This window comes from Furipterus horrens, unplaced genomic scaffold (assembly GCF_987537825.1).
Source record: "Furipterus horrens unplaced genomic scaffold, mFurHor1.1.pri manual_scaffold_12, whole genome shotgun sequence".
Lineage (NCBI taxonomy): Eukaryota > Metazoa > Chordata > Mammalia > Chiroptera > Furipteridae > Furipterus > Furipterus horrens.
The window spans coordinates 67,909,324-67,922,726 of record NW_028327182.1 but is presented as its reverse complement, the minus strand read 5'-3'; the positions used below and the strand labels follow the sequence as shown (position 1 = coordinate 67,922,726).

Below are 13,403 nucleotides of genomic sequence, written 5' to 3'. Positions count from 1 at the left end.
TGAAGGCTTGCTTCCGCTGGCAGTTAGCCTTTGAGTCAGATAACAGTATGAGTTCCAAAGAATCTTTAAATTCCCATAAACAAAGTGGTATTTTAAAATGTATATATGAATATATTTCATAGGTTCCAACCAGAGGCTCCTTTGTCAATTGCCTGGATCTGTATTGAGGCATTGCTAATGAAAGCCATACTTGATGTTCCTAGAGTCAGTGTGGCTTAGCACTACAATAGCACTAAGTTCAATATGGTGCTGAAGTCTGTGCAAAGAATGCAGAGCTCCTGGTCCTGCAAATGGTTTCACCTAGGCCTTCTCTGTAGAAAGCCCATTATCACCACAGATAATTCTTGCTATGCACTGAGGATAAACATAATGCAAATAAAAGAGATAATCTTCCCAGAATGATAACTGTAAAGATAAAAAAATAATAACTGTATTATTTAATTGCCATTTTCCTGATGTCAGTAATAAAATGTATATTCAATGAGCAGCAAGAAAGACAATTATATTGCATACCTTAGTTAGAACTTTTTTATATCTGTATTTTCCCACAAAATAGACATCTTTATATTTACAATACTTATTTTTGATATAACTAAAATGGTCTAACACTAAAGACTGTTCTCTAATCTAATGATAAACAACCACAAGTCCAGGGAATAATTAAGTATACAAAAAGATCTAAGTCTGTGTTCACATCAGTAAAAGGATGGCAATTAAAGTAAGTGATAGCTATAATTACATATACATAACTATATCTCGGCAAATGAAAAAACAGATAATTATTTCTGGGAAGTAGAGGTAGTATGCAGATACTGGCATTCAAGAGAGAAATTGTTTCCTAGAAAAATAGCAGTACTTCTGACCCAATTAGAACTTCAAGTTATTTTAAACACTTATTTCTATCTTGTGTCTTTATCTAGAAAGCACATTGACTGTATGTTGTGAATTATGAATCAGTTTTAAGAACTATAATGATTGTGAATATATCATGTGTTACATGTGTAATATTTGTTTAATTTTTAGCATACTGATGAGGAGAAATTTTTTTACTTTGTTCCCTGCATGAAACTTACTGGTTAACAGCATCCCACAAATTCTGTTACATTTTTATTGTCATTAGTGAAAATTTTGTGCCTGTGTGTGTGTGCATGTGTAACAGAAATGTAAATATCTATTTTCCAAATAGATAAGAATTGTTGTTTTAAAATACTTGTGGGGGAAACTTTTTCTTTTCTATTCTTTACATTAAAACTTACAGTATCCTCATGTTTTACACATTCTTTAGAAATCTTAGGCTTTAAAATATATTAATCAATTTATTTTTTATGTGCTTACACAAGATGAGAGTCTCTTAAGTTTAATGGGATTTAATTAAGTTTAACTGTTTTCAATAATGCTTCTTTACCATCTAAGATCTTTCTTTTTGTCTTATCTTTCAGATATTCATATTTTACTCCCTGTTTTCCCCATCTTTGAGGTTGATTGACTTTATTATTCTATTTTACTCTTTAAATTGGTTTGAGAATTATATACCCCACTAGTCTTTCAGTACTTACTTTTGAAATTATAACCTGCTACCTTGGTTTATCAGTGTATAATATTAAATATTGTTCTTTTACTCTCTCTTGACCTCACTAACTTTTAAAAATTGTTCTTTATTCCTTCTTGAATCTTTGAGCATTTTGGATCTGACCATATGTAATCCTTTCAGTTTTAATTTTTTCTACAAATATCCTAACTCCCCTTCATTTTCACAGGAGTTGTTTTATTGTTTATAAAATTCTAGATTTGCAGTTATTTTATTTGAGCATGTTAAATATGCTCTTTTATTGTCTTTGTACTTTAATTGTTGCTCCTTTGAAAGTAATTTGTCTTTTTATTTCTGGCTGCTATTAAGACTCATGCTTGGTCTTTCTTTTACCACTGATATGCCTAACAGTAGTTTCCTTTTTATTTATTCTACTCAGGTTTTTGCATATTTTCTTTTTTAAAATTTTCATCTAAGTCACATTTCCAAACAGAAAGATTCACCCTTATTAGATGCACACATCTAAGAATTTATTGGAACACATGCATTCTTGTTTGTCAACAGCATCACATGCCCCTTTGCAGCTTACTTTGGTATGAATGTTTGTATCCCTGTCCCCACATTGAAACCCTAATCCCCAAGGTGATGGTATGTGGAGGAGGGGCCTTTGGGAGGACATCAGGTCATAAGAGCAGTCCACTCATGAATGGGATTAGCGCCCTTATCAAAAGGTCCCCATAAAGCTCCCAGGCCCCTTCTGCCATGTGAGGACACAGGAGCAGGCAGTCAGCAGTCTACAACTTGGAAGAGGGCCCTCCCAGGAAACTGACCATGCTGGCATGCTGATCTTGGACTTCTAGCCTCCAGAAATGTGAGCAATAAATTTCTGATGTTTATCAGTCACCCAGTGTATGGCATTTTGTTGCAGCAGCCTGAAGTGACTAAGACAGCAGTCCATCCTCTGCCCCTGGCACTATACCTAGTCTCTGGCAAACACTCATAATGTTTTCTGTCCTAGAGTTTTGCCTTTTCCAAAATGTCATATAAATGAAATCACAATTATAGTCTTTTGATTCTAGGTTTTTTCACTTAGTGCAATGCATTTGAGAGTCAAACATTTTGCCATGTGTAATAGTAGTTTGTGGCTTTTTATTGCACAGCTTTTCCATGTGCTGCTGGTCAGCCTGAAATAGGGCCTTAAGGCAGACACCTCATGTAATCACCTCCTATGTAGTGGACTGAATATATGACTTGCTTCTAAAAAACAAAATGTGGCAGAAGTGCTAGATTTCCCCTCCAAGAGTAGGCTGTATAAAGACTGTGGCTTCCATCAGGGGTGTTTTTTCTGGCTCTCTTGTGGATTGCTTGCTCCTGGAAAAGCCAGATGCCCTGCTGTGAGGCCACCCTTACAGAGAGGCACATGTGAGTAAGCTGGGAAGCAGATCTCCTGAGGCCTGCCAGGAGCCATGTGAATGATCTTGAAAATGAACCATCTATCAATCAAGCATCAAAATAACTATAGTTTTGGCTGGGAGTAGGTGACTGCCTCACAAGAGACCTTGTACCAGACGCACTCAGCTCAGCCACATCTAGATTTCTGACCCAAAGAAACCACAAAATAATAGCTGTTTGTTGCATTTAGCCTCTAAATTCTGAGGGGCTTGGGGGGTATTTTTACACAGCAATAAGTAGCTGATACAATCCAGTCACCAGCTGATGACCACTTTATTTCCAGTTTTGGGTGATTATGAATAAAGGCACCATAAGCATTTGCACACAGGTGTTTGTGTGGACACTGTTTTCATTTCTCTTAGGTAAATATCCAGGAATGGGATTGGTGGGTCATACAGAAAGTGTATACTGAACTTTATAGGAAATTGCCAGCTCAAATCAGTTTGTTGATGTTTTCATCAGTGTCAGAAATTCTCTAACATTTCTCACCAAATATTTTCTCTTGTCCACGTAACTTCTCTTCTTCCCTAGGAGTACCATAATCCTTCTCCATGACCATATCCTTTATGCCTCTAAACCATTTTCTGAAATTTCCATTCTCTTCTTTTGCTTCTTTGTGTCTCATTCTGGATGTTTTCTGATTTGTCTTTCACTTCCCCAGGTTTTTATTTTTAAATGACTGCATTTAATTAACTTTAAACTTATCCTCTATTGTACTTAATTTTATGACTGTATTTTTTAATTTCAGAACTTCCATTTGACATGTTTTTATGGTTTCCCATTTCTGCTGAGATTCTCAATCTTTTATCTCTTTGGGCATAGTAAACATACTTATTCTAAAGTATATGCTTTTGAACTCTGATCTTTTGAACACACATGGATATACTGCAATTGACTTCTATTTCTGTTTATACTTTTTCAGCTTATTTTATGCTTGATGTTTTTTACTATGCATTGTAATGGAGTGTAGGGTGCTATAATTGAGATGGATACATGCACACACACACACACACACACACACACATGCACACACATAGATATCTATTTATTTATTTGTCTGTTTATTTATTTGTTTTTCTCTCAGGTACTTGTGGATCATGTCAGTCCCTGAAATTGGATTGAGATGATTCATAACTGAGTTGTGGTTCCCAATTGTGATTCATATGCCTTTTAGAATGAACACTTCAAGGCCCCACCCCAGGGCATTGGCAGGTTCTAGACTCAGTCAGTCCCCACAATCCTAGGATGCAGTCAGAAGCACAGTCTAGTCTTCCATGCCCAAGGTGAGTGCCCAGTCACCCCTTGGAGAAAAGCCTATAATACATGGAGTTCTTTGCTTGGCCTCCATTGCATTCCGTACCCATGTTTTCAGTCCCCTCCTAGTGTTCCACTATTGTAGTAGTTGTCTAGTGCTTTGAATCAGATAAAACAAATAAAAATAGTTTTGTCCAGCTCTTTTGGATGTTCTCAGAAAACAGTTGGTCTAAATCTTCCCATCAGCCATTGTTAGAAGCCCTGGGCTTTTTTTGTGAGAAAAATAAGTTCTTTGTTTAAGTTACTATTAGATATCTTTGGATACATATGGTCAAGCCAATTTCTAAATGATATATTGAAACCCTTGAATTAAATATTATACTTAAAGCCAGTTTGACATTTACCATGCCCTCAATATTATTTTCCTTCATATTTTTTTAGGTTTGAGAAGAAAAAGATTAACACCCACCTTTTCTTTCTGCTCAGTATAAGTCTTATTTTATATTGGCTCTCATATACCAAATATGCCATAAATATCTCTGAAAAGTCATCTAATACTAAATACAATTTTAATTCTTTACTCTAACCTACAGTAAAGTTTCATAGTTTATATTTTATTTTCCAGTTTTTTAGCCCATTTCATTTTTATGTGTTAAATACATTCTCCGTAGGAAGTTGATATAACTTAAAATTTATCTATTTCTTTCTGAGTTTAAAAAGTGCTTACCATTTGAGACGGAATTTCCATTTTCAGTAGTAATAGCACTGGAGAGTGAATTCGATAATTGAATTCCATGGTTATTTGCATTTCTATCTTGAGTCTCTGATGCAATCTCTGTTGTACCAGAATCATCTCGGCTAGTTAGGTTCATGTTTGTTTCAAAACCTAAAATAAATTTTAAGAAAAAAAATATCCTTTTCTATTAAAATAAATTTTAGAAAAAAACTTTTTAAAAAATATACTGAATAAGTTGAATAAAGTATTAAAAGCGAATAATACAACATAGCAAATCAAACATTAATTACATTTAAAATTATAACAGTAACAATACTTAATCAAATGATAACTTAGTAACAATACTTAATCAAATTATGGCCTCCACAATATTCAACTGTTAAACATAATGGCCTACAAAATATTCAACAAACATTGTTAAACTAAGTAGTGAAAATAAATTTGATAATTTGTTATTTTCAAACATACCTATACAGAATTTTTTATATCATAGGTCAAATAACTTGTTATTATAGCATTATCAATTTGAGAAGGCTGTTTCCTAATAGTATGGCAGTAGTTATATTTCAGAAGTTTACTGAATTACTAAACTAAGCAGAGCTGAAATAATCTTACAGTTAAGGAATAAAATAAGAAATATATTTTTGACATTATTATAAAATGGGTTATTATCCATTAAGGAATACTAAACTTTAGATCCCTACCTCTGCATTCTGTACCCTAGTAAAATTACCTAAATGTTTACTGCATGTCCCAAATTGAGTGCTCTGAGATGTCAGAAATCATTGTTGAAATTAGGTTAAAGAGTCAAATAAAGATCTTTTTTAAACTATGTATTAATAATAAAGTAAAATATAACATATGCTAAGATTTGGAACAATGTCTAGCTGAGGTAGATTTTCACATAATAACAGTGTTATCCTTAGGCAGGATCTACAAGTGAGAGTGTGCAAATCAAGCATAATTGTTATCATGGTGTCAGGCTGTTGCTCTCCATCCCCAAGTCAGGTTCCCTCTCTCAGCCTGGCCAGGCATACATGAGATTGGCTTTTGCTTCTCCAGGGACCTTCAACCTACTAGGAGATTTTTGTTCAATATCAAAGATGTGCATGCTGTTTCCGCTCTTGTATATTGGTACATAGTAAATTCTGGCTGTCTTGAGTTAGGCCTGTCTGAAGTTTTAGGCTAACGAATTATTAAAAAAGGATAATAAATATAATTTTCTTCTTATACTTTACAAGGGGAAGAACAGTTTATCTGCCATAATCCCCATAACCAAGACCTCTATAGGTAGAGAGGTTATCCCCATATTGCTGTAAAGGGAATTAAGCTCACTCAGGGTCATGTAGCTGGAAAGAGGTAGAATAGAACTTTAACCTATGTATTCTGATTATGGTTCAGTCTTTAATTTTTACTAAAAGACAAATTAGACTATGTCATTTCATTTCATTTTAATGAGTTGTTCTTTAAATTCTAAGAAAGGAAGAAGGAATATAAGGAGGGAGGAAAGATGGAAGGAAGGAAGGTAGGAAGGATAGAAGGAAGGAAGGAAGCGAGGTGGGGGAAGGAAGGAGGGAGGAATGAAGGAGGCAGACCAGGTAGCTTTCTAGAGCTTGGATCCCAAGGCTGGGCTTGCCTCAATGCTTTATAACTCTTCTTCCTGGACATTCGCTCCCTTTACCCTTGAGACATTCAAGTAGCACTACAGGCCATGGACATTTTCCCAGATACTCCATATTGACTCGTTTTTCAGTCTTTGGTCCATGCATTCCTTCTGTCTGGAATGTGCTCTCCTCTCACCAACCCTGCCTCTCCCTACTCACCAGAGAGGGTCAGATTCAGGTCATCCACAATGCAGTGATCACTCATTTACAACTAAGTAATGCATAACCCAAAAAGGAGCTTGATTCTGTCCAAACAGGCAGCATGTTAAGGTTTAGAGTAGAGAATGCTAGACAGAATGAAGGCAAAATGAAAAGGGCTTTGAAAATCAAGCAAAGAGTTTACATTTCAATGATCCAAGTGAGCCATTGCAGCTCCTGATTCCTTGCACTTAAAAAACAGGCTTTGATCAGGTTAACATGCATAAGAACAGTGATGACTATGAGGTCTGGGTGATCTTAGCTCTTAGATCTTTGGTAATGAGCAATTACCAAACAGGCTGTAACTCAATGAATATCTATTTAATTTGGTCAACTCTATGCCCCTGCATCCCCCTCCCACCCTTTTTTTTTTTTTGGTCTTTGGAGAGTTATTAAATCAGGTTTTGTTTTAAAGCTGTCTTAAGACACAGACATTCATCAACTTTTATTTCTCTTTAAGCTTTTTTTAAATTCTTTAATTCGGTTGTTTATTATTGAGTGCCTACTATGTGCCTGCCACTCTTCAGATACTGGAGATACAATAATGAGTATCTCAGACAGGTAGCTTGAAGCTTGCTGCCTGGTTTGACAATAGACAATTAAAAGCAGTGGATTCCCAGTTGGGTATAAAGCTTCATGGAAATTGGGGGGTGGGCAGACAACATTTTAGGCACATGGGTCAGGAAAACATCTCTAGGAGGTTGCAGTTAGGCTCAGAGTAAAAGGAGGACAAGAATTGTGTGTGTTGACAAACAACCCCCCACATGTGTGAAGAGTCCAAGCAGGAAAGAGATCACCTTTTTCAAGGAACCAGGTAGTAGGGTCCTACTGAGTTGGGCACCTGAAAGCAAAGGGCATTGTGAGAAATGGGACAGGCACATCACCCAGGGCTGGGGAGACCACTGCAGGCAGAAATTTAACTTTCGTTCTCAGTGCAATGAAAGGTTATGACAAAAGGGTATGAAGCAGGGAGAACCACCCTGAGTAAATGAGGACAGTCTTCTTATGTCTGGTGGTACAAAACTCAGTCCTCTGAGACACTGTGTCTTGGTGTGAATATTGGATACTAGCTTTCCTCACTTTTCTCATAAGTAATTGATATATTTAAATTATAGTCAAAATGTCCATTTTTGCTACTAAAATTTAAAAAATAATTTTATATTTCTGATCAGTAGGTGAAGTTGTAGTCAAAAATGTTTTTACATTTGTCACAATAAGCCATGACCCTTACATTATCTACTAATATTTTCTTTCTATTTTTATATTAAAAGCATATGTCTACTTGAGGATGTGCCCCTGGCTGGTTTGGCTCAGTGGACTGAGCGTCGGCCTGCGAGCTAAGTGTCGCTGGTTCGATCTTCCAGTCAGGGCACATCAGAGAAGGAAAACTCTGACTCCAAAAAACCTCCGCTGCCTTGCGGCATACCTCTTCAGGGGAAAGGCTAAGGGAGTAAATCCCGACAGAAAATCCAGAGCCGGAGTCCCTAAGGAGGTTTGACGTTGTAGTCAACACCGGCAACTCCTGCGGCGCACCTGAAGCCAAGCTGTATTGACTCCGTCTTTCCCTTGGGCCCTTCAGCTGCGAAGAGAGGGGGGGTCTGCTGCATGGGCAACAGCAGACCCTCCATATCACCCTGCCCAGGCTCTGTAGCTTCAGCTCCACTGGAGAGGACACTCCAGCGTCATCGCAAGATGTCGATTCAACACGGGAGGAGACAGATACCGTGTCACTCCCGAGTCGGACTGCACAGCCATTCTCGGCAGTGCAGATAGACTCTTAAGAAGCTACACCATCGTCTCTCGAGACGGACGGCTGCCGACGACGACTTGAGGATGGTTCTGGATTAGACTAAGGGAATAAGTCTTTTATTAATGTAAGACAAGAATTAATGGCCAACCTAATGATTATTATTAATATTGTTTTTACAATAATTACCATGCCCTGCTAGATGTGATACTTGATTTAGCTCTTATTTTCCTAACATTTCTGAAGAGTTGTCATTACTATGCCTATTTTCAAGATGAAGTCAGAGGCTTGGGGAGGTTAATCTACATGCAAACATTTCACAATTGGTTAGTTGTTGCAAATGGATTCAGACTAAGGTACACAGGCCTCCACCATCCACCCACACTCATTTCTGCGCTCAAGCCCTTATGTAAAGTCTTCCCTCCTTATTTCATTTGCTGGTATAGAAGGAAAAAGCAGCTTCTTTTCTGTGGCTTTACCACTCATGCCTCAGTGGTAATGAACAGGGAACTGTAGGTTGAGAAACTGTACCCTAGTCACTGAAAGAGAGTTTGCAAAATCAATATAGGTGTCCTGCCTTTTGGGATTATTCTTATTCATTAATATTAAGTGGGGGATTCTTTGCACAGTGAATCTTGTGTCAGCCTTTTCTCAAAAATACCCTTACTCCAAATTAGATCTAAACACATAAAAGCATCTATGTCTAAGCATGTTAATATCTTGATTCAGTCAGTGAGGGTCAAATACAGAAATTCTCAATAATTTGATTTTTTTGGAGTGTCAGTTTAGTACATTATGGTTACAATGTTCCTTGTCAAAAGTACGCCCATTACCTTGGACTTAAGCACTGAAGAAATTACAATGACAAATCAAGAAGATATTGGTATTCAAACTGAAGTAGCCTTAATTGTAAAACTGCATATACAAAATGTATGTTGATGGCGAATTTCCAAAGGAATAATTCAAAGCAAACAAAGTCATCAAGTTTGCTCATGTCTCCAAGCAGTGGCCATCAGAGTTCTGAGGGTGAAGAAAAGTCAGTCACACCAAAAGGAAATATTTGAGATTCTCAAGGAATCTAAGCAAACAAGTAGAGAAGTGAGAACTATAAAATCCTGCATAATGATTTAAGGTATGTCTGAGTCAGCTTTCCACCTCTACATCTTGTGAAATCAGTGGTTTGTGTAATTCAGTGGCATCTTTTGGTGGAGTGCATTGTAACACTGCCTGATTCAAATACTTATGGTGGTTTCTTTTAACCTGTAAGTAGGATTTCTCTGAGACCCTGCCTGGTGTTGTTTTTACAGGTATAAGGGAAATGAATCACACTGGGATCTGACTTAAAAAAAACAAAAGTCTTGGCCTTTCATTAGGGTATGATAATTAAATACAAGTATGCACAGAAGGCAAATTTAAGTTGAATTTTAATCCAACTAGAGAGTTCTAGTGAATCTCTAAATGTAAATACAAAAAAATTGAGTTCTCCTGTGTCCTATGTTAGTTTTTATATAACTAAGAAAATAGTTATATAGTTTTTATGTAACTATACAAAAAATGAGTTTTCCTGCATTAGTTTTTATATAACTAAAATATCATGCTGGGTGGGTGTGATCCTTTGAAACTGTGGTTTTCTATAGGAGGTGATATTGCCACCCCACCCTTCCACACCTTCCCACCCCTGAGCAACATTTGGCAATGTCTGGAGATGCTTTTGGTTGTCACACTGGGGGGATGAGATGCTACTGGCACCTAGTGGGTAGACCACAGGGATACTACAAAACACCCTACAATGTACAGAACAGCTCCCCACAGTGAAGAAATATCTGGCCCAGAATGTCAATAGTGCAGAGGATGTGAAAGCCTGTTATAAATCTTAAGTCAGATCATGCCATCTCTCCATTCACATCTCTCCACTGGTTTCTTATTTTGTTTGTATTAAGATCCAAAAGTTTCCTGAAGCTGAGGGACCCTCTATAACCTGGTTCCTTGGTCCTAAATACTCCCTTGTCACATCGCTCACTCAGCCTCTTTTCCTCCCCAAGGGAGCCTGAGGGTTCTGCTCAAACCTCCCCTGAGCAGAAGGGCCTTCCAGACCACCTTCTAGAAAATAGCAACTCTCCCTGTCCCAGGTCAATTTCTGTTCCTACTACCTGCTTTAGTTTTTTCTACATAGTCCTTATCACTGCATGATACATTAAATTTCAATTGTTTGTTTGTTTCCTGTATCCTCTTTCTGGAATATCGGTGCCATGAACTCAAGAAGAAAAGGCACAGATGACCACTGCACATCTACCTTGGGGATTTAGGAATGAATAATATGGAATAATCATTGCGGAATTCTTGTTCTACTCATCTGAGTTAATGCCTGTTGCTTTGTGTGTGTGTGTGTGTGTGTGTGTGTGTGTGTGTGTGTGTGTATTAAAGCCTTTGACACATAATAGGCCAACATGCGTGGGATGGACATCCAGGGCACATTCTAGTGGGAGCCTTTTCCAGGCTTCTGGGTAGTGACTCAACTCAAAAGGTGATTGCCTTCATTGTGCCTGCTATGCAAATGCTAAGGCAGCAGAAGACCAGGGATTGAAATAAAAGCTGTGCAAAATGTTCCTGGAATCAATGTTGGAAAGGAGATGTAATAGCCAGCTGAGCCTTTGGGTTGTGGGCAGGAGAAAACACTGGATTTTGAAGCATGGACAAAATGTGGTGAGGAAGAGGAAAAGTAAGCAAAAAATGTAAACCAAGAGTCAGAACTGAGTATGCCCAGGAGAGGAGGCTGGTTCTTCCCCAGCTCTGCCCTGGGAAGTGGGAGTTTATGTGGTGTCACATGAGTGGACTCCAGCAACTACTTTGAGTAAGGGCATAAAATGAAAAAGACTATTTGTTTATCTTCACCCAATGACACGTTTTTATTGATTTGAGAGAGTGAGAGAGAAAGAGAGAGAGATATGTGAAAAAGAAATATTTATTGGTTGCCTCCCATACCCTATACCTGCCCCAACCAGGGATCAAATCCGAAACCTAGGTACAAGGTGCCCTGACTGGGGGTCAAATTTACAACCTTTGGTGTTGGGGAGGACACTTCAACCAACTAAGCCATGCAGCTATGGCAAAGACTATTTTGTAAATGTTATTAATCTAGCAAAAAAGGTGTATATAGCTGGATTAGCTTCAAGGAGAGATTAGAAAGAGAAAAGCAGTGAGGATTTAGACAGGGGCAGTGGCAGAAGAACAGGGAAATCAGGGAGTGGGCCAAGTTAAAGATGCTTTTGAGTTGAAGGACAGGGAGTAAGTCAGGACCAGCCAGGTGCTCAGAGATGAGGATGAGTTTGGGGTTGTGCATGTTGACTTTGAAGTGACATCAACATACCTAAGGGCTGAAATTTGTGGCAGTTATTTGAACAAGGACATTTATTAAGACAGAAGAAGAAATGTCTGAGAGAGACTTAAGGATCTCAGCAGGGAGGATTTCTTCCAGGAAGAGTGATATTCCTATGAGAAAGGAGGCAGAAAGTGATGCACAAGTGATAGTGGATATAGGCAGGTGCAAGCTTGGGGCGAGATGGAGGAGTGGCAGAAGTGAAGGGTTTTGCAAAGCCAAGAGAGGCGGACAGCAGCAAATGCCACAGAAAGGTCAAGGACAATGAGGAAGGAGGAATGATCAATGCAGTGTTTCTTTAAGAAGAATGCTTAAAAACATTTCTCTCTTAGTTACCTTAACTTGAGATAATTTTAGAGTGTATGTTGGAAACATATAAGATAGGATCCAGGTTTTGGTAATGCAGGAGAAAAACAAACTATAGCTGTTTGATTTCAAATACTGAGAGTGCAATGTGAAGCATAAAAATTGTGAAAATACATTTTAAACTCATTACTCATGCTGGCTATAATTCATTCTTCAACTCTATAGGAAAATTCCTCTTCAGAAGGGTTATTTCATGAAGGGAATGTGCTTGTTTTTTCCTATTTGCCATTAAGGAAAAGTACAGACACAGAGAGAGGTGGCTGGCATGGTCCTGCTACTTCTCAAGTTCTCATTTCTAAAATTTAGGAGTCACGACTAGATTGTGCTTACTGATACACATAGATGGTGTGTAATTAAATTTGGATAGGGTCACTTAGACCCCAAAATCAGCATTGTTTGTGTTAAAGCAAATCTTGTTTGTGATAGATACAATGAACAATGTGTTTTAAATTTCTGATTTTTCTAAAATATTTTATTATTGTACCTGAAGAAGAAATACAAATAAGGAATTATATATCACTCGTAGGTCCCCCTGCATTCTGCCATAACAAGCTTCTAGAAAGTGAATTAAACCCCAAATATCTGGCATATTGCCTCAGAGAAAGATAAATATTAGGTATAAGAATTCACATAGGCACAGGACTGATCCTGAAATCAAATGCAAAGAGATTTCATATGTGGAGTTGTGTAACAAAATACAAGATGTTAGTAGAGGGGTGCATTATTAAAGGGGAGATGTGTATGCTTGTGAAAGGTGCACAGTGATTTTTTTGTATGTTTTGTCCAGCATAAGTTTAACTGACCCGGTGAATCTGACATTATCATCCCTTTGCTAACAGTTGTTGAAATGTATCAACAGAGGGCTGCAGTGTCTGAAAGCAATGCTGACCTGGGAACAGAGCAAACTTTTGTGATACAGCAGCGTTCCACGATATAATTAATTTCTATAAGAACGTTATCAGTTAAGAAACAGAAAAAAATGTAACACTGTAGCAGTTGGAAAGGATGGAGAAAACAGAATTGCCCTATGTGCTACTGACCTTAAAAGGCTAGAGCTGGCCCCCAGCATTCCTTCCTAGTTT

General features: G+C 37.7%; 1 protein-coding gene across 1 annotated transcript in view; it reads right to left on the bottom strand.

Moving 5' to 3' along the window:
- The window catches only part of MYO16 (myosin XVI), a 654,868-nt gene that overhangs the window by 46,322 nt on the left and 595,143 nt on the right, over positions 1-13,403 (bottom strand). The window contains exon 34 of the mRNA XM_090257968.1: positions 4,962-5,120. Coding sequence (XP_090114094.1) covers positions 4,962-5,120 — 159 coding nt within the window. The remainder of the gene's footprint in view (positions 1-4,961; positions 5,121-13,403) is intronic.